At 42.5% G+C, this 22081-nt stretch overlaps 2 protein-coding genes across 3 annotated transcripts; both read left to right on the top strand.

Moving 5' to 3' along the window:
* The first annotated feature begins 139 nt into the window (after nucleotides 1-139).
* LOC134076789 (tetraspanin-16-like) lies at nucleotides 140-11486 on the top strand. Of its 2 annotated transcripts, none has more exons than XM_062532021.1 (8): nucleotides 140-187; nucleotides 836-930; nucleotides 6946-7143; nucleotides 9561-9635; nucleotides 9742-9849; nucleotides 9976-10131; nucleotides 10730-10813; nucleotides 11217-11486. In XM_062532021.1, exons 2-8 carry the CDS (start codon nucleotides 865-867, stop codon nucleotides 11331-11333), a joined length of 804 nt encoding a protein of 267 aa, XP_062388005.1. In that variant the 5' UTR covers nucleotides 140-187; nucleotides 836-864; the 3' UTR covers nucleotides 11334-11486. The 2 variants fall into 2 exon arrangements, with proteins under 2 accessions (XP_062388005.1, XP_062388006.1); XM_062532022.1 differs by lacking the exon at nucleotides 140-187 and adding an exon at nucleotides 408-497.
* A 1271-nt stretch (nucleotides 11487-12757) lies between these two features.
* On the top strand, nucleotides 12758-22081 carry zgc:158403 (tetratricopeptide repeat protein 39A). The gene is made up of 18 exons (XM_062532020.1): nucleotides 12758-13037; nucleotides 13934-14035; nucleotides 14561-14692; nucleotides 15361-15419; nucleotides 15835-15902; nucleotides 16123-16187; nucleotides 16437-16533; nucleotides 16635-16700; nucleotides 16963-17071; nucleotides 18066-18133; nucleotides 18457-18516; nucleotides 18814-18975; nucleotides 19442-19533; nucleotides 19685-19805; nucleotides 19913-20024; nucleotides 20257-20371; nucleotides 20643-20759; nucleotides 21301-22081. The coding sequence occupies exons 1-18, from the start codon at nucleotides 13003-13005 to the stop codon at nucleotides 21410-21412; spliced, it is 1692 nt and encodes a 563-aa protein (XP_062388004.1). The 5' UTR covers nucleotides 12758-13002; the 3' UTR covers nucleotides 21413-22081.

Raw genomic sequence — 22081 nt, 5'->3', positions numbered from 1 at the left:
ATGTGAAATGTAAAAATGGAACTAGCCTACATCTGGATGAAGGTTGATGAAACCATGAAACTGGGCTGTGGGATTTCTGCATCTGTTGTCATGGTCAGAATGTCTAGTTCTAGAATCTAGTTCTAGCTAAAAAAAAAAAAAAAAAAAACCCTTCTGGACCTGACTTGAGATTGTCATCTGTTTCTAAGTAAGTCACTGATGGATACCTTTGCATATTAATAACAAACGATATACATTTTTATATTTTCATATTGGCAGATGAGTAGAAGATCATAATGATATGCCCATTTACCTCATTATGTTAGTTTATCTATTCTCTCTCTGACTTTGAAGATGGAACTGACTAACACTAGCAAGCGGGAAGTTGATTGTATGCTAACGTTAGCTGCTGGCAAGATCTTAAATAAGCCTTAAATGAGCTGACTAAAATTAATATCATTGACTTTACTTCATTTACTGAATGTCGGACCGTCTTTATTGTCGCTGATAATGTGAACGTATGTTTGCAATTGTAGTTATGTTAACATTAGGGCAGAATTATTCATGACAGTAAACTCCATGGACCCACTTGGCGTGGGGAAATGAAGTTGTAAAAAAGTGTAGCTATGCTAGGTTAGAAGCTAAATAAATTAGTTAACTTTAACACTGCTTGTCATCAGAAATACGCTTCATGTCTAATGACATGGCACATTTATTGTAACATTACTATTATAGAGTTTTGTAAGAACATTTACATTAAGAAAATGTAGGCTATTTTGTACAATGAACCTAAAACAAATTAGGCTAGCCTTTGGCTAACGAGCTAACATACAAGTTTACAACTTTATCCTCCTAGATTCCTAAACCTTTACTTGGCTTGCAAAGATGGCTGGTCATCGCACATACTTATGTATGAAGTATTCAATGGTATTTTCCTGTGCAGTGATATTCGTAAGTAATGTTATTGAGACATATTTTCTGTTCAACAAAATTCTGACTTTACATTTTTCACTGCCTTTTGATGGTGTTGATAACTTACAGTAAAATGTGTTCAATTAGGCTAATTACATTTTGGAGAATGTACTAATATAGAGAGTTACATCAACGCTGTGTCAAATAGTTTGCCACTGTTTTAGCCTAATGTGTAGGATTTTATTACAAGCACCCGTATGCATAGCACTGTTCTTGTTTTGGGTAGCAGCTAGCATTAGTACGGGGTCATCCCTATGTTCCCCGGGTCCTATGTTCCCCAGGTCCTATGTTCCCCGCTCGGGGAACATAGGACCCTTTTTCAGAAAAAGGGTCCTATGTTCCCCATTTTTCCCCAAAAGGGTCCTATGTTCCCCGGTTGCAATACATACAGGGGATCATAGGACCCTTTCTCTGAAAAAGGGTCCTATGTTCCCCAGGTCTCCCGGGGAACATAGGACCCTTTTTTTGAAAAAGGGTTCTATGTTCCCCGCTGTGAGAAACTGAACTTTACCAGTCTCACCCACTGCATCCCTCTTTGATTGTAAAATGTTTTGTGAGTGGTAGGTGAAAGACTCTCCTGTGAGGCAGAGTAAGTGAGTATTAGATAGATAGATAGATAGATAGATACTTTATTGATCCCCAAGGCGAAATTAAATTCAATTAGGCTAATACTTTAACTGTGCATTGTTTGTGCTATTTTTGTTGGTAAAATGATCATGACCGCCCTACAGCGCAGGTTTAGTCAGATTTTTTTTTTTTTTTTTTTTCATGCGCAATTGTCAGTGAAGGATTCCCGGGACCGGGGTGCACGAAACTTGTTGGACCAACTTTTTTTGTATGTTGGTCTTAAAGGACCATATCAACCCATCCCATAACCACTCATTTCATGTATAGAGCCACCTAGTTAAAAATGAAAAAGCAAAATTGAGGCATTGTAATTGCAGGTATCTTTGGATGTATGCCAAGTTTTGTGTAATTGAGGGACCATACAATAAATTAATATGTGTACATTTAGCGACTGTACACTATGCACACGCACGCATAAACACATAAAGATACATGCACACACATGCAGGCACACACACACACACACACACACACACACACACACACACACACACACACACACACACACACACACACACACACACACACACACACACACACACACATACATGTACATGTATACAGTGGGGAGAATAAGTATTTGACCCCATGCTAAAGTTGACTAAAAAGAGGTACAGTATATGAAATACCCTTTTCAAAATGTATCTTAATGCCTTAATTAAACAAATGAGTACAAATCCAACCTTTAAGGACATACATTTTCTTTGTGAATGAAGAATGTATCATAAATAGATAAATAAATGTTTTCCTTAAACCACAGGGGCATAAGTATTTGACTCCTATGTTAAATTCCCATACAAGCAGGAAGATTTTACATATGTTTTAATTTTCAAAGGCCAGTTATTTCATGGATCAAGTTTCCCTTTGCCTTTGGAATCAAAATAGCCCCACATCACCACATAACTCATTGAGCTTAATGCAAATCAAACAGGCTAATAGGCCTAGGCTAACTGAAAAAAAAACACCATGCCAATCTCTAGGTATGGTGAAGGGTATGTGGTGATGTGGGGCTATTTTGATTCCAAAGGCAAAGTAAAACTTATCAGGATGCATAGTATCCTGGAAATAACTGGCCTTTAAAAATAAAAACATATCAAAAATCGTTCTGCTTCTATGGGAATTTAACATAGGAGTCACTATGCCCCCTGTGTTTCAAGGAAAACATTTATTTATTTACGATATATTCTTCATTCTACCCTCCTTACGGGGGTCCAGTTGAGTTGGCGACGGATCAAAACGAAAAACAATGGTTCCATGCTATGCTTGTGGGTCTACATGCGCACCAAGTTTCATGCACCCCGGTCTTTCAGTGGCCCGGGACTTCTTGACGGAAAATTGCGCATGTGAAAACCCCCCCCCCAAATCTGACTAAACCTGACCTACCCACCGCTTCGCTGTGTGGCGGTCATAATAATAGACTGGGGAACATAGGACCTTTTTTAAAAAAAAGGGTCCTATGTTCCCCCCTTTGTATGGGACCGGGGAACATAGGACCTTTTTTTTAAAAAAGGGTCCTATGTTCCCCCGGTCTCCTAGGGAACATAGGACCCTTTTTTTGAAAAAGGGTTCTATGTTCCCCAGTCCCATACTAAGAGGGGAACATAGGACCCTTTTTGGGAACAGTGGGGAACATAGGACCCTTTTTTTTAAAAAGGGTCCTATGTTCCCCGGTCCCATACAAAGTGGGGAACATAGGACCCGGGGAACATAGGACCCGGGGAACATAGGTACGCTCCCCATTAGTACAGAAGCCTCTGAATTATGGCCTATCTTATCCAGGTGGCAATAAAGTGGTGTGTGCTGCACTATGTGACAGGCCAGGTCTAGTCTATCTAGATTTAATTGAATAATTTGGCAAAATCTAACTGCTATGAACAAGATCCTAAGCACAAACATGGGTCATGTCACATTTCCACATGGCACATGATAGTTTTAGTTTATGCATGAAGCACTGCTTATTGAATGATTTTGCCATTTGCTTGTCATCAAAAGCAGTGTTTCCCAACCGATTTTCATTGAAGGCCCCCTTGCCTGTGTCTAAGACAAGACAGGGCCCCCTACTCAAACTCATACACACACAAGACATTATTTTATACAACAATCGGGGTCGGGGGATGAATTACCAATGCCTAGCCTAGCCCTAGTTGCTTACGCAACTTCAGAGGTCAGAGGTAATAAATAGCTGCATGAATTTAAATCTGGAACGAAAATATGTTTTAATTTGGATTATACAGAGCTTTGATTATCCAACAGGGACGTTGTATAATTGTAACGTTATATAATTTTGGTAATCTCACAACCTCAGCCCAGGCAACACTGTATGGACCCCCTGCAATCTCTGGCGGCCCTATTGAGGTCCCCGGACCCAGGTTGGGAACCACTGATCTAAAGCAGTGCCCAGTATATTGTTACGCCTTTTCTACACAGATTTCTGTAAACTGTTCTCAAAGGGTTCATCTCCGTAGCAACTCACCGTATAGCAGCTAGAGTCGTTAAAATGATGTCCTTGAAGCAGGTTGAAAATAAACATAAACCTGGTTAGGCCTGTCACGATAACAAATTTTGCTGGACGATAAATTGTCCCAGAAATGATTGCGATAAACGATAATATTGCCGTTCTGAGATCATTTTTATCTAATATAATGATAATGGCATAATAATGCAGGTACACCTTTTCAAAGATCAATAACTTGTATTTCTAAAGAATAAGGAACTGGAATGGGAAGACATTTTTAAATATCCACAATAAATGAACAAAACAACCAAAAACAATAAATACAATGGACTCTCAGTCTCTACTAAGACTCTGTTTAAGGGCCAGCAAATTAAAACGTGACATGCAACAGGGGGCATGTAGAGTGACAGTTGCTAAGCCTTATGCACGGAACTAAATGTCATCATAGCTGATCAATTAGGCCTACGCAGTCAGCTAAACATTTGAAACTTGCGCAAAACGGCATGAACCCAGCATCTGCACGTCACATAAAACACAAATTGAAGCAATTCATGGGTTTCATCAGGTCCCTTTCCACAGGTGTATACAATCAAGCACCTTGATTATCAATGCAGACTGCATGGTGCTTGATTAATACACCTGTGGAAAGGGACCTGATGAAACCAAAGATCCTTAAGGCGTAGCAAGATACGTCGTCGTAGTCAAAGATAATTAAGGGCGGAGCAAGATACTTCATGAGAAGCCACTTCCTGGAACCCGAATCGCAAGAGGGGGGGTCAAAATCCCCCTTTATGCAGAGCAGAGGCAGCAACTGTTCCATTGAAGTCTATGGACATAGATCAGAATTTCAACTATATGCTAAAATCTCCATTCTCTAGAGTTAGGAGTGTGAATTTTGGGCACGGTTTCATGACCCTCAACCCCTTCTGACCACTTCAGGTACCTTTTTAGCATTTTTGAGCATTCCCGTCTGGAGAAAATCGACTTTATATCAGGTGTGCCCCTCTTGTTTATTCTGCTTATTGGCCGGTTGCTACGTACGCTCTACCTTGACAACACATTAGCCAGCCAGCTGAACCAAATCCTGATTTGTGCTAACGACTATCAGATGGCGCTGGGGTAACTTAATGAGAGCAGCGACATATTTCCATTATTCCATTGATGTTTTTATTCAATTCCTTGAAATGTATGCTTTGTGTGTGTTACTTCCATATTAGAACTAATAAATGTAGAGGGCTTGAAAGAGCAGCAAGATTATTTTGAAACATCATCAAGCATTGATAATCGAGTGCTTGATTTTGTACACCTGTGGAAAGGGACCTGATGAAACCCATGAATACGTCTGACACGCAATGACGCGCCTCTTTATGCAGAGGAAGTGATCCCCGTTTTGCGCCCATAGACATGAACTACGACGACGTATCTTGCTACGCCTTAAGGATCTTTGTCGTAGTTCATGTCTATGGGCGCAAAACGGGGATCACTTCCTCTGCATAAAGGGGGGGTGTCATGCGTGTCAGACGTTCGTGGGTTTCATCAGGTCCCTTTCCACAGGTGTACAAAATCAAGCACTCGATTATCAATGCAATTGCTATCAGTTGCTGATGATGTTCCAAAATAATCTTGCTGCTCTTTCAAGCCTTCTACATTTATTAGTTCTAATATGGAAGTAACACACACACAAAGCATGTACACTTTCAAGGAATTGAATAAAAACATCAATGGAATAATGGAAATATGTCGCGGCTCTCATTAAGTTACCCCAGCGCCATCTGATCGTCGTTAGCACAAATCAGGATTTGGTTCAGCTGGCTGGCTAATGTGTTGTCAAGGTAGAGCGTACGTAGCAACCGGCCAACATCAGCAGAATAAACAAGAGGGGCACACCTGATATAAAGTCAATTTTCTCCAGACGGGAATGCTCAAAAATGCTAAAAATGTACCTGAAGTGGTCAGAAGGGGTTGAGGTTCATGAAACCGTACCCAAAATTCACATTCCTAACTCTAGAGAATGGAGATCTTAGCATATAGTTGAAATTCTGATCTATGTCCATAGACTTCAATGGAACAGTTGCTGCCTCTGCTCTGCATAAAGGGGGATTTTGACCCCCCCTCTTGCGATTCGGGTTCCAGGAAGTGGCTTCTCATGAAGTATCTTGCTCCGCCCTTAATGATCTTTGATGAAACCCATGAATAAGTTGGTCATCGGATAATCCTACTGCAAAGCCTTTTCATAGGTATGCTACGTTTATGACATATAACGTTGATTACGAACACATTTCACCACAGCTGACAATTAGCTTACGACATTTTAACCGGAGCTGCCGGCTGTCTTGGCTGATTCTTGAGCTCTCAGCGGAGTGCAGACTTTGCGGAGTGTGTCTTTATCAGATGATGAAAAAACGTAGCTTATAAGCATGATTTTCTGAACTGCATTATCACTATTTTTACCCCCATACCTGTCAAGCTACAACAGAAAGCCTCTTCAGTGTGCTTAGGCCAATCGCCAAAGCCTCGTCTAGCCTGTTAATCAAATAAATGTAAGAAAGTAAAGTTGTCCGTCATGTTATTGAAAGATACATGTCTGACTCTGACAACTGACTGACATGAGGGTTCACTCCTCTGCGCTAAAGGAAGCACCGTGGTTATCCTCTCTTTCGTAGAGAGAGAGAGAGAGAGAGAGAGAGAGAGAGAGAGAGAGAGAGAGAAGAGAGAGAGAGAGAGAAGAAAAACAATCAAGCATGAAAATGGAAATTATTGCGGCCGGAAAAGTTATCGAGCTAATTTTTTTTATCGTGCGATTTATTGATTTATTGAATATCGCGACAGGCCTAAACCTGGTAAACTTTCAGGATTTTATTTTAAAAATCAATCTCCTAACATCAGTGTATTCCATCCCAACCTTTCCCTAGCTGAGTGGAATGTTGCTGGTCGGCCTGGGTGCATGGATGAGATACGGTGCGGCCTCACTGGTCGACTTGATGGGCCATTATTCTATGCAGCTTATCAACCTCAGCTACATCTGCATTGCTATGGGCTCCATCGTCAGCCTCACCAGTATCATGGGGTGTGCAGGGGCCTGCAGAGAGAATCGCTGCCTCCTGTCAATGGTGAGTGGGCTAGGGAGTGATAAAAGTGGGGCAGCTGTGGCCTACTGGTTAGGGCTTCGAGCTTGTAACAGGAGGGTTGCCGGTTCGATCCCTGACCAGTCCACAGCTGAAGTGCCCTTGAGCTAGGCACCTAACCCCGAGCGCCGTTGGTTGGACAGGCAGCACACTGCTCTGAGTTAGTGTGTGCATCACCTCACTGTGTATTCACTGCGTGCTGTGTGTGTTCTCTAATTCGCAAATTGGGATAAATGCAGAGACCAAATTTCCCTCATGGGATCAAAGAAGTATATATTATACTTATACTTATAAGAAGGATGAGAGGTGACAGCCAGAACTGGGACATTTTAGATGTAATGTATTCTTTTGTTGACGTGTGTTAGGATAGGTTAGGTCACACTGTAGGGAAATGGTGCGTTCAGGCCATCAGGGAATATCAGGGACTGCCCCCATGATAACGTCGTTTTTCCCACTGTGAGTGTTCATGTGCTTTGCTGTCCGTAATGTGTGAAAAGCATGGATGCCACAACAAAGGTTAAAACATATACTCACGGCCCCAGCTGTGGCGCAACTGGCCGGGGCACCTGCACCGCACACCGGCAACCTGGGTTCAATTCCCACCCCTTGGTCCTTTCCGGATCCCATCCCCGCTCTCTCTCTCCTATTTGCTTCCTGTCACTCTCCACTGCCACTATTAATAAAAGCATAAAAAAACCCCGCCCTAAACATATACTCACTAATCTTAAATAAACAACTGTATTTGCCTAAAGATGAAAGATGGACATGCAGCTTTCAAGTGACAAAAAAGGCAAATTCCCGAGTTCACAATAAAATCGTTGGACATGAAAGCCCATATGAACTACAACTGGGCAACTCTGTAAGCAAAATCCCCAGTTTTTCCCCAAGCACATGAATGCACCGAAAGCACTGACTAACAGGCAGGGGTTCAGTTATGTCTCTACCTGTAGGAAATTGATAAAAACATAAAAAAAACATTTGTCGTAAGTGATCTGATTACAAGTGATCAGTTCTAAATGCAAATGTTAACAATCACCTAGAACAGTGTTTGCCAACCTTTTATCCTTGAAGGCCCCCTTGGCTATATATAAGACACGTCAGGGCCCCCTACCCGAACTCCTACCCGCATACACACACAAGACATTAAATATTTCATTCAATAGTTGGGGTCTGGGGATGAATTACCAATGCCTAGCCTAGCCTGACCTGAAGGTTGCTTGCGCAAGTTCAGAGGTAATGAATAGCTACATGAATTTGACACAATCTGAGACACATTTGACCACATATCTTTTGCTCTATAAATAAACGTGAATAAATGCATTCTTTTGCATCCCAGACAGTGATAGTTCTAATGAATGTGACAATGGCAATAGTGGAATCTAAACCCAGGTGATCAACAGTGTGGCTGTACAACTTGGATACAAGTGTAAACAACGATGTGTCTTGGTTGACCTCTGATCGGATCATCCAAGACGCTTTCGGAAGACAAATGTAAACAGGCCCAATTAGTTTAGACCTGCTGCTGGAAGACAGGCCTATGGTCCCCCTCTCTCTTTTGCCACCTGTGTGTATGGGATATTTGTGGCACTTGGACAGTCATTTTGCATAGTTTTTGTTTGGATTTATACCACCCGCTAGCCTGGGTGAACCCAAACAAATCTGTTAGCAAATTTGAATTTCCTCTGCAGACTGGTTTGGAAAGGAGACCAATGATGTCAGTTTCTGAATCAGCAGAAACCCAGGGATGTTTTGTTTTGTTGTTGTTTTTTTTTTTTTTGGGGGGGGGGGGGGGGGTACAGCTGCATTTTCTTTGCTTACAAATTTAAGCTCAGTTTCACCGCTGGTTATGCCTGTGGAAGTAGTAGAGCAGTACTGTACATTTGGAAATGGGAGTCAATGGGCTCCTTTTCAGACTGACCTGCAGAGCAAATTAAAATTTGCTAAAAGGTCTGTCTGGGTTCACCCAGGCTAACCACCCACACCAAACTGAACGTAACCAACAATTGCACCTGAGCTGGCGAGATAGCTTGTGTCCAGTGTGACCACTCTCAGCAGCTCTGTCAAGCTGACACACACATTCATCCACACATGGTAGGTACCACTACCACATATTTATTATTCACGTCGTGTTGGGATAGTGTGTAAGATGTTGGGCTTAGCGGTGGGTTTCTTTTAGTTTTTTGCGACCAAGGAGGGCTCATAGATTGAATGAATCCCTAAACAACGTAGCTTGGTAGCTGCCAAACTCCAGAGCCTCTCCTCGTAACATGATGTTTCATTACTTTTAATAGATGGGTTACAACATCAGAATGTCATTTCAGAGAAGATGTGTAGACCAAATTGTGACTTTCAAATGTAATACGTGTGCTTATTCTTTCTACACTTCTTTCCTCTCTCCACAGTTCTTTATCATTATGATGAAGTGGGTTGTTGCACAGACCGTCGGTGTATTTGTTGTGATGGTGTACAGTCGTTCAGTAAGTGCATCAGTGAATGTATGCAGTCCCTTTGAATATTTGGCACTGGCCCACTCTCATTGGTCATCATAACCCTACTTACTCTGATACCATGCTTGTGCCGTAGGTGGGGTTCATGCTGAATGATGCCTTTAAGGACTCCTTGGTGAAGTTTTACCTGGGAGTATCTGCTTCAGACCCCATATCCACAGCATGGAATGTTGTCATGACCAAGGTAAGACTGCACTTCACTATTCTCTTCAGCACAAAGATCACACACACTTTACATAATTGTTTTACTATAAAGTCTTTGATCAAATATGATTCATTTACTCTTCATTCCGCTCTTGTTTGTCTGCAGTTCAGTTGCTGTGGCTTTAAAAACATGACCGCCGACTTTGTGGGGTCCGCGTTCACTCAGACCACAGGGCTGGCTTACCCAAAGACCTGCTGTGCCAACATAACCTCTGCCTCCTGTGATGGCGTCACCATTGTCCCCAACCTTATCCACCCCGAGGTACTAACTAGAGCAATGAGACCAGGGCCGCGTTTCCCAGATTCGTTAAGAAGCTCCTAAGTGCTAAGAACTTCTTAGGAGCGCTCTAAGAACGTTCCAAGAACGCTCCTAAGAAGTTCTTAGCACTTAAGAGCTTCTTAACGAATCTGGGAAACGCGGCCCAGTCCTCTCTCCAGCTTGTTTAAAAAGCCTCAAAGATTACACTGTTAGTGCACTTAACATGCTCTTTGCTCTTGCCTTTGCTCCCATACCAGCTTCTTTTCAGGAAAAGATCTTCAGGTTAATTGTTTCATAATCTTGAAGCTACCCAAGTTATCCATTTAAAGGGACACTTCACCGATTAGCATTAAGCTTTGTATCACCCATTTAATTATATTAATATTCATCAATTGCAAAGTTTTATTTTCCCCACATCAGTTCACACCGAATTCCTCTACAAATGTACAAGAAAGTAAAGGAAAAAATGTTTTATTGATCCACTGTGTTGATGAATAGACAAACAAAGGGAGATGTATTTATTTTATTTATCTGAAAGGCGATAAACAAAACTGTCTTTATTTAGGCTAATGTCATCCTTGTGTGTGTATTCATTTTACAGGGCTGTTTTGACAAAGTCATTAATGTGATCAAGAGAGAGAGTACAGTATTGGGAGCAGCTGTAGGAAGCATGGGTGTGATTGAGGTAAATTACAGATGATATTCAACTCTCTTGGACATTGACTGAACCTCAACATCTGCAAATTAATTTTCCTATACTGACAGTTATATTCCTAGTTATATTCTTGCATTTTTCAATTCTAAAAAAGGAGAATTCCTGTGATCCCTTTCACATAGATCTCCATTTTTCGAGGTCACCGAGTACTGTCAATATGAAAATCAATAGGGCTCGGGATCATGACGTGAAAACTTCGCGGGCACAGCCATATTGGCAACTCGATGACCTTGAGAAACGGAGATCTGTGTGAAAAATCACCACCATAGCTCTGCGAACTATTGTCTCCATTCAATGATTTTAGTGTTTTTTCTTTGTAATGTCAGGAGACGCGTGTTGTGTGTATGACAGTGTATGATTTACGCCTTCACAGATTGGATCCCTGATGCTGTCCATGATTCTGTTCATGAAGCTGGGCAGCATGCAGTACGAAGTTCAAGAGCGGAAACGTAGGGTCAGGCCACAACCATCTGAGCACAGAGAGCCATAGAATTAAGGCTGTTACACAAAAGAAATCACCATGACTAAGGTCAGATCAGAGTGATGAAGCAACAAAGTATTACATTTCTTGCTCAGATTTCTCAACTACATTTGTTATGTATACACATTGTTTGAGACAGATTAAAACTTTTTTTTTGTGGGACTGTGTGGCCATCTTGTGGTTTTATTTAAACAGTCACACATGTTTGTGCTGTGCAGGAGTAGAAGAGGGCAAATTCTTCAGCCAAGTCTGGTACATATATAGACACATTCTGCCCCCTACTGACAATACGCCCTATTAGCACGGTTTACATCTAGCTCAGATAGCTTGTTACAGTTACCAAAATGATGGCTAAGGAGCCAGAAGTGAACACACATGCATAGCTATTCATGGGTTTTTATCAGGTCCCTTTCAAGAGATGCATTCATAATCTCTGTGTTTGATTTTATACACCGTGATAAGGGACACAATGAAACCCATGAATAGAAACTGTGCTTTCAGTGTACAACTAAACACGACATAATCAGGTCCCTTTCCACAGGTGTATAAAATCAAGCACCTAGATTATGAATGCAGACTGCATGGTGCTTGATTAACCCACCGACCTGTGGAAAGGGACCTGATGAAACTCAAAGAACCCTTCAGCCAGCTCCTTTCTATGATCTCAGTGGTGATGCAGCTTTTGCTTGCACCTCTAATAACATGGAATACCTGTTGCCGCCCACAAATAGCGACAAATATGCATTTGAGGTTGTGTGAAAGAACACAAATCGTATACAAATGTATCTACATGTATTGGTGTCTGAGAAACTACCATCTCCCAAAGACCCATCTCTGTAAAAGTGCTGTTGGACTGTAGCCTATCAACAACGTTCGCTTAACGGAGTCGAAGATCACGCATGCAATGTGTCTAATAAATATGTGGACAATATTTGAATATGGTAATATTGTATCAATGAGCCTGAAATTGTTACATTTTGCTCTGTAACAGGGAAGCTGCACCTTCAGCTGCAACATAGCATCCACTATAATCAATGAAAGTAGCTACGTTCGAAAAAATAGACTAGTCTCCTGAAACTGCGTACGCACCCAGTGTAGCTTCCCTGTCGATCTCAAGAAGACGGACTAGTGATAATCTGCTGCGACCACATCTTGAGCAAACAATTAAAGCCAAAAACACAGCCTTATTCAATCGGGAAGAAAGTCTTAGAACAGAAAACTCCCATCCGTTGGTTGTTCACTAGACCAGCTACTTCAACAGTTCAAACAGTTTGAAACGGTTAACATTTCAAGTACATTTCTAAGCCAAAATGAGCACAAAATCATATTATGATCCACACAATCTACAGGTTGCGCGTGTGCGTGGCATGCAGGGTTCTGCGAGACGTTGCTAAGGAGGAGTCGAGCAATTGTAGCCACTGTAGAGCACACCCACTCAGTAGACGAGCACTTTATCCGTATGAAAGCACTTTTCGTTTGCACTTAGCGAAGTTATCGTTTAGTTACCTTTCGTGGCCGCCATACGTGTGGCCCCATACTACTGTGGGGATGACTAGTTTATAGAAGGCTGTATTTTATTAAAGTTACGGTCCTGCTTGTGTTTAGTGTTCATTACTCGCAGACACGGGCTTCCCTGCATTTTCGCAAGGTGCTTGCGCACGAGGTCTTTGAAGGGAACATGTCCAGTGGGAAATATGCACCTGTGGCCGAAAAGTAAGTAGGCCTAGGCCAAATTTACCTGTCTCATTGTGCGTCTTTGTTATGTCGAGAGTCAGGTGTGAGGGGATATTGCAGGAGTGACACCTTATGGAAGAAGAGGAAGACAATTAATACATACTCATTGAACACGTATAGGGAAGCAAGTGCTTTGTCAATTTTCAAATTTAGGCTTTTGTTGAATGAATGGCCTCATTTCCTTGTATCTGTCATGTTAGACTTTAGCAGGGGAGCTATTTCCCTATAGCCAGATCTGTCAGCAACTTCTTTTTACATCATCCTTCCTCATTGAGTAATCTTCTGTGTTCTGTGCTTGCTTTGTTTTGTGGATTATAAACTACAAAATGTCCTAAAAACATTTCTTTTAGCTAGTTTTAACTGGTTATCATCCGACACCTTAGTCAGAAACCACTTATTGTTCTATAGCAAGTGTCCATGTCGTGAAGTCACACATTTTATGTTCTCAGTAAACATTAGACACCTTGAGCTGTGTACACAAGCGGGTGACATGTCCACGTAACTCAGCTGCCTGATTAAATGCCCTATTGACTATAAGCAAAAAAAACTATACAAGATTGCATGTCTGTATATTTTCTTCTTCATGATGGCAATGGTGAAATGAGTAGACCTAAATGAAATCTTAAACCCCATTTCCTTTCAGAAGATGAGATTACCATCCTTGAATTAAACTGGCGTTCAGCTTGCTATGTGCACATTCATATATTATGTTACTTGACCTCTCTTTTTGATTTGATGTATAACAGGGTTTTTAAAAGTCTGTATTTAGGAGAGGTAATCTCTGTTCAATTGCGTGTGTGTGTGTGTGTGTGTGTGTGCGTGCACATTTGTGTCTGTTGGTGCGTATGTGTTTGTACTCATTGCACATGTGCCAGCTCCTCATCGACTCTACAAGGATGTCTGGAGGAGTGTATGGAAGCCCTGGATCTTTTTCTCAACAACCACTTCAGCGAAAGCTTGGACAAGCTAAGACCACGGTACGGCCATAATGTCATGACCGTTACCATAGCCACTGGCTTGAAATGATGCTGTTGGTTTTAGCAGATGTATAGTATTATAGTGGTTGTATTGATGGCATGCCATCCTTGTAAAAATCCATTGTATTGAGAGGCCACACCAAGTGCCACAGTCTGGAAAGGCTCTGATAGTGTTATAGACTACCTCTCTGGCTCCAGGATGTAAAGTATTTGTTGAAGCCTACACCCAGGGTTGCACAGTCAGTGTGCAACGCCCTACATATACACACACACCACGCCAAGGTGCGTGTGGCGCGATGTAGATGACCTGGAGGTGTGGGGTAAGATGAGAGACTAGAAACTGGGGGGGGGGAAATGTCTTATCTTTATAGACCACTCACAGGCATGCTCACTACTTTGAAGACCCTGTTGAACACTGATTGCTTTTGGCATTAGCAATTGTGAAATCAATGTCCATGTTCAGAGCTCATCAAGCTGAACGTGTTGTTGACTATGCAAGCCCATGTCTTTCTCTGGCTCCACCAGTGCCAAGGACAGCATGTACCATGCACTCATCTATGCCACAGTGTTGGAGATGCAGGCCATGATGACTTTCGAACATGAAGACATCGCAAACGCAGGAAGCACCATGAAACATGCGCAGGAGGTCTGCCAAAGGTGGGCACTCTCACATTCTGATATCCCTCAGTCTGCAGCACTTGAAAGGAAGCAATGAGGCTGATACTGAACATGTGAAATGTTTTGTCAAGGTCTGCTTCACCTAAATTCTTTAAACTAGCATGTCTAATAAAGACAGACAATCCACTATGTGTTATTCCACAACCGCAGGCAGCATATCACATTGAAAAAGCCTTAGCTGAGACATGGCTTCCTTTATAGGGTATTCGAACTTAGCTGTCTGTAGAGTATTTGCCTGTATTTGCATACGTTTTGGACTGGAGGCTGGTGACATAGGTCTGCTCTTCAGATACATATCCAATTGCACTGGCTTCTGCATACAGAGAAGTGGGGGATAATTAAATGGCCTAAACTGTGCTGTATTCCAGACCGTGTTCCATGTGGTCCAACCATTCATTTACTTTAAATGAGGTGATGAAACAACATAAGCAACCAACTCATTTCCAAGTCTATTACAGCTTACAACTAACAGTTACTTACTAGACTCTCTTCCTCTTTTTGTGACGGTCCACAGTGCACACGTTGCTTTCTTGTGGTTTCCCGTAGCACATAACATTTCTTGTGAAATATTGCTTTCTTTGTTTTGTGTTTTTTTTTATTATATTATTGTCTTATTTGCATTCGTTATTCAATGATTTTTGTGACAGGTTTCGTCGAAAGTCTGGCGCACTGGGGAGCAAGTCGGCTGGAGACAGTTTGTCTGAGGGTAAGAAACCATGTTTGGTGTGGAACTGAGGAGATGCCACATAGGCCCAACCTCACACAGTTAATGAACACACGGCAATACCAGTCATAAGGCAACTATTATGAACAGCCTGTTTGTAGTGCTCTGTTAACTCTCACCCTCATGCCTGTTTGAATATCTCATGACCAGGATAACATTCCCTGCCATCACCATTAGCATAGCTGGCCTGGCACACAATAAAATGACAAGACATGTGAACTTTGTGTTTGTGAACAGTCTAATGGTGTACAATTATGTTTTATTATGTAAGAAACTGTGCTCTATTTGTGAGAATGGGCATGTTGACATATTGTGTGTGTGTGTGTGTGTGTGTGTGTGTGTGTGTGTGTGTGTGTGTGTTTAAATATGAATATGTGTGTTTCTTGTGTTTGTGCAGAGGGACTCCATGCTGAGGTGTGCTACGCTGAGTGCCTTTTACAGAGAGCTGCTCTTACATTTCTGCAGGTCAGTCAGGTGGAGCACATGACCCTCTTTTTTTTAAACCTCCTCTCTGTGGAACTGGGGTCCTCTTTTTTGGGGGGGGGGGGAGGAGCAAACATTAGACTTACGTTAAAAGAAACAGCTTGCATCACCTTACATGTGGATGGAGAGAGGTATTCTTTATCCAATTGTTGTCCTCCTTTGGCCTCTTTCCTCATGAATGTGCCCTCTGTTACTATCGCAGGACGAGAACATGGTGAACTTTATCAAAGGAGGAATCAAAGTGCGCAACAGCTACCTCATATACAAGTCAGTGCACTTTTGCTGAATGCTGAAATGATTGGAATGGGGAAGAAGATGAGATAGAAAATGAACCCATCTCTTACTTATGGAAAACAATCTTAACGTTCATTCATACCTGTAGTTTCTGCAGGCTGTTGTGTAGATAACAGACCAGTATTTCCCCTATTTAGCCATTAGTCATGTATTGCTTCCATCTTATCTAGACATTCTTTATGCCCGTACAGTTGTTGTATTGTTGTGTTCTTTCTTATCCAGAGAGCTGCACACTTTTGTCCAATCACGTGGCACCACAGGGCCCAACCACGCCCAGCTAGAAGGAGGCCTGTCCTTTGGTATCGGCGCTTTTAATTTGGTATGCCTCAGAGTTATGTGAGCGTTAGCTGAATAGCAGCTGTGTGTGTTTCTTTTTTTTGTGTGTGTGTTTGCCTGATATTTTTTTTCTGCCCTCATCAGACCCTGTCATTATTTCCTCCACGTGTCCTCAAAATCCTAGAGTTTGCTGGCTTCTCGGGTGACAAGGTATCTTACACTCCTCATAAACACTGTAACAGGTGCTTACCAGTGATGCTTTATCCACTTGTACATTGCCAATGGTTAACCACACAGAGGTGACTAACTCATTCTGTAATACTGTTTCACTGCATGATATTCAAGGACATAACTCCTGTCTGGCACACAAAGGACATATAGCTGTATATCTGTGAGAAATACAGAGAGATCTGTAGATAAGTCATGACCAATTCAACTGTATGCATGAATGGCTTTTCTCTTTGCAATACAGGTGTATGGCTTATCACAGCTCCACCAGGGGGCGCTCTCAAACAACCTGCGCTCCATGCTGAGTGCTCTGCTTCTACTCTGCTACTACACATTCCTCTCCTTCATACTGGGTAACCTTTCCCACCTCCTGCTCCTCCTCACTCCTGACCACACACTTCACTGCGTGATGATACGTTTTTTTCAAATGTAGTTGGTTCAGCATAATCATTTAGGTTTGTTGTAGTCACACTTGTTGGATATGTGACCGCGTTTCTGGTTTGCTCTCTGAAACTTAGGCCGTGGTCAATTGTCAAGGGCGCACGCTGGATAGTACCGTTCTTTCCAGTAGCGTCTCAGTTAGCTTGCTCCTCAGTATGCGCCCCTACATTTGGACAGCACAAACTAGTTGGCGTCACCTGACTCGGGGAGGGGTGTGTTGCTTGACGATTTGCATGACGTGTGGAGCTTGACCTGTGCTGCGCAATGGATTATGGGATATCTGAAGCCAAAAAAGATGCATCGATGCACGCTTGGAAATCACGCCAAACGAAGTACCCATCTAGTGAGAGCGCTTGACTTTTGGACAGTCTATTCTGACGTAACTTTCGGAAAATGCATGCTGCCCAGCATGTGAACTTATGTTTCAGACACAGCCTTAACCCAGATCACTCAAGCCGTTTTCAGACAGGTTTTGCGCACATTTTGCTATAATTGCTTGCCGCATTTCTGACGGTGGCGGACATTCAGACATGAAGCATATATGCGATATGTATATGGCCACCTGTTGTTCACATCAAATGTAGAATTTCCGTCAATTGGGCTTTAGTTCGCTGGGCAGATAATGGCGCCTAATAAATGCATAAACATATGCATTCAGACAGCACAACGGAAAAAAAAAACTACTGTAAAATGCCCGTGAACATTGCGGAAATACACGTCTGTCTGAAAGTGGCTAGTCTCAGCCTAGAAGAAGAGCTCTCATCCCACATGTGGAAATCTTTAGCGCGCGCTCGCCATCTCCATAGTCCCCCTGGTGTCCACTCGAGCATGCAGCCTGCAGCCTGCGCAGTGCGCACTGATGTTCCAGTCCATGTGCTTTAATTTGTGCGTGATGTGTTGCCACAGGGACCGGGGAGGCGGACGTGGCCGAGGCCGAGGCCCTGCTGAAGCCGTTTCGCCTGCGCTATCCGAGGGTGAGTCACTGTCCTCTCCACGGTCTCGCCGACGTTGACGCCTTTCCAGGGATGGGGCGGGGCATTGGCCAAGCATGACACAGTGCCCTTTCTGATGATTGTCTTTTGAAAAGGCAGTTGTGACTATTTGGAAGATTGGTGGCCTGCAAGCCTGTTTTAGCAATTTGGTTGTAATACTGTGTTGGTGAAACACTGTTTCTTTGTATGGCGTCTATGTCAAGGCCTGCTGTGCCAGGCAGAACACTGCATCAAACACCAGCCAAGAAATGCCTCCTCTGTAATTTCTCCTCTCTCTCCCTCCCTCTCTCCCTCTCTCTTCACAGGGTGCCATTTTTCTCTTCTTTGCGGGCAGAGCAGAGGAGATCAAGGGGAACATTGATGAGGTGCGCACACAGGGAGACAGCCTGCTGATTAAAGATCACTACAAGGCTTGATAGCCTCTTAGAAACGCATCTGCACCTGGTTCTCTCCGGTGAAAGGGATTCGGTGTGATTTAGAAAATGGAGGCTTTCTCATCTGAGTAATTGGCTGTCATGATTCCTTTGTATTTGCCGCAAATAAGTAGGAACTCCCTCCGTTTCCCCTGGGTAGTCTACCAGGCAATTAAACATCATGAGTCATGACTTGTGTGCTTGTGAAAGGTGAACGGGAAAAGGCATGTTGTGTCTCCTTTTGGCCAGGCGGTGGCACTGTTTGAAGATGGCTGCAAGGCCCAGCAGGCTTGGAAGCAGTTCCACCACATGTGCTACTGGGAGCTGATGTGGTGCTTCACCTACAAGCGCTTGTGGAAGATGGCCTACTTCTACGCAGACCTCCTGAGTCAGGAAAGCCGATGGTCCAAGGTAAACAGACACACACACACACACACACACACACACACACACACACACACACACACACACACACACACACACACACACACACACACACACACACACATCCATTGCCTTAACATCCTGTAAAGGATTTTAAGGATAATGTTACTTTTCATTAAACATACGCACAACTTGCACCCAAGAATATACTTGCTGTTACACTATAGCATTGTAAATAAATTCACATTATAATCAGAAATTGAAGTCTTAAGTGGCTCCTGATATGGTTTAATGAGGGGATGAATTTGTTATGTTGCCCTTTCAAAGACATTGAATTATCTAGCAGTTTTTAAGTAATAACATTACACTGCCCTGGAGGCTGCCAAAATATTGAGAGAAGTATCACAAAAAATGTTCTAAAGTAGCACCTTCTGAACTCGCTGTTAGTGTGTAACGACCATCGCCCATTTGTTTTCTATCTCTCCTCTCTCAGGCAATGTATGTGTACATGAAGGCGGCCTGCCTCAGCATGCTGCCTAACAGTGAGGCCAGACCCTTCGGGGAGAACGAGGCGGACCTCTTCAGGTGAGAACCAGAGGCTAGAGCAGCCAGCGTTTAATCAGTTCCAAGTCCAAAAGCCCTTATTCTGTCTCTCTCATTATGTCTGATTTATTCTGTGTAATTTGCACTCTTCCTCCCTTGTGTGTGTCTACCAATTTGGACCTGTCTCTCGTAGACAGGTGCCTTCCTTCAAGCAGAAAATAGCAGGCAAGTCTCCACCGACGGAAAAGTTTGCCATTCGCAAAGCTCGACGCTACAAAGCCAGCTGTCCCGTACGGTTGCAAGTGCCAGTTCTGGTAAGAGTCCATCTCCTCCTCTCTCATTCTCATGTAAACAGCCACATCTGCAAGACTAAAAAAAGACAGCTCAACAAAGGAACCTGTCTGTTTTCTTCGCTGCTTAGGAAATGATGTACATGTGGAATGGCTTTGCGATGATCAGCAAGCGGCCCGAGCTCACTGAGGGCATGATGGAGACTCTCCTGGCGGCTGAGCGCTCTCTACAGGAGGCACCTGGTACTGCACATGTCTGGACTGCCAAGACGGCATTTATTTAGGGTTCATCATTTTTCATGTGTATTTTTAAAGCAGCATAGTACATAGTAATCTCATAGTGCTCACATTATGTAGACAACAACAAAAGCCTTTGAGGATTACACATTAAATGTAAGTGCAGCATTCTTTAGGGGTGCTACCATGTGAATGCAAAGCAGTGAATGGATGACAAATATAAATCATATTTTTTCAGCAAATGAATACATATTAGATGACACTTGTGTCATTCAGCTGCTGAAGGGACTTTGCTTGAAGAACCAGGGCAAACTTCAGGCAGCAGAGGAATGCTTCAACACAGTGTACATGAAGTGAGTGCTTGAACTGCTGTTTTGAAGATATATTGATATTGATATTTGCACACACATGCATTGAACTTGACCTTAATATTAATATTGTTAACCTAGACCCAAATACCCCGAATAACAAATTACAACATAGATTATCTATTTTTTATAACTTCATGTGGTTTGTGCTGCAAACAACTAATACAACCAATAACTGCACGCATGGTTGGATTAATTTGATTATTAAGTTATCTGTTGTTGAACTGTATGTTTGTGTGATCTGGTAACTCCATAGTGAGAAGAAGCTCAAGTTTGACCACTACCTGGTTCCCAATGCTTTGCTGGAGCTGGGGCTTCTCTATATTAATCTTGGACGGCGAGAGGAGGCGATCAAGATACTGCAAAAGGCAAAGTAGGTCCTCACAGTTGCTGATTCAAAGAAGCATCTTGTTTTACTTGGTGAACCCAGACAAATTTGTGAGCCCCTTTGAATTGCATTGAGTTGATTTGCAGAGCCGTCTGGCTAAATTTCCCATTCGAGTGCATTTCTGAATCCCTGAAAACCGAGGAACCAATCATAACCACTTATTCAGTATGAGGCGGGCTTTATACAAGAATAGGTAGATGAGTGCAGTTATCAGCACTGTTGAACATAACCAACCTTGGAAATTGGAAGGGAACCCAGGCTACAAGCCAGGCTAGTATTTTAAACAACTGATTATGCTAATTGACCAAGACGAGCATGGATTTCAGTCCTCCTGGCTGATTATTAAGTCTAATTATGTTTCGCTACAGAATGGAGCCAGTAGTAGTTCACTACAGCTTTGTGATGAGAACGCCATCGGTGTGAGTGAATGGGTGAATGTCAGGCATAACAATGTGAAGCGCTTTGGATGCTTGTAAATGCAGTCCATTCTGTATGACCGATAGTTCTACTGCTTTCCTCTCCACAGACACAACTACAAAGAATATTCCATGGAGTCCCGCACCCACTTCCGCATCCACGCTGCCCTCTCTAAACTGAAAGCTGACACAAATGACCAGGGAGAGACAACTGCACTATAATCAGATGGCAGGGCACATCAGGGAAACAACGGCTCTTTTCAAAACATTTTCCAGAGTTCAGTCATAACAATCCAGTCTCAGGTGGTTTAGTGATAAGAAGCATGCTCTCCACAAACAGGATACTCCACTCTTCAAGGATGGCATTTTGTTTAACAGTTACATCCCTCCCAAAGGGACAGCAATTTATTTTTTTATATATATTTAAATGTCCCTGAAGAGCAGTGGATGGAAGACTTATGTGAAATTTTAAACTGAAATTGTGTCAAGTTACTTAACGCCATGTTTAAGTCTTGATGTCTTACATTGCATTATGTTTAGTGCACTTCACTACATGACAAGTACATTTTAATGTCACTTTAGTATTTTATCACGGCACGAATCAATGTGCACATCTATTTTAGCATCGGTGGTCTTTATCTAGAGGTGAACAAGCGGACAAGTGTCAGCCAATGTGAAAATCAACATTCAGGAAAGCTGTGAAAACAGCAATGCATCGAAGAGACTTCTATACTCTTTGTTTGCACTGGCTTAACTATTTTAAGCGGCCTTGCCGTGTTCAATTTGTGTTCCACTCTTCTCTTTTGAGCGAAGAAACCCTTACAGATAATTGTATAATTTTAGACCTTAAATTATATTACACATCCTTATATAATAAAAGCATATATTCTA

Source organism: Sardina pilchardus, chromosome 3, assembly GCF_963854185.1.
Source record: "Sardina pilchardus chromosome 3, fSarPil1.1, whole genome shotgun sequence".
Taxonomy (NCBI): domain Eukaryota; kingdom Metazoa; phylum Chordata; class Actinopteri; order Clupeiformes; family Clupeidae; genus Sardina; species Sardina pilchardus.
The sequence above is the reverse complement of the archived record's forward strand: the minus strand, read 5'-3'. Positions and strand labels throughout refer to the sequence as shown.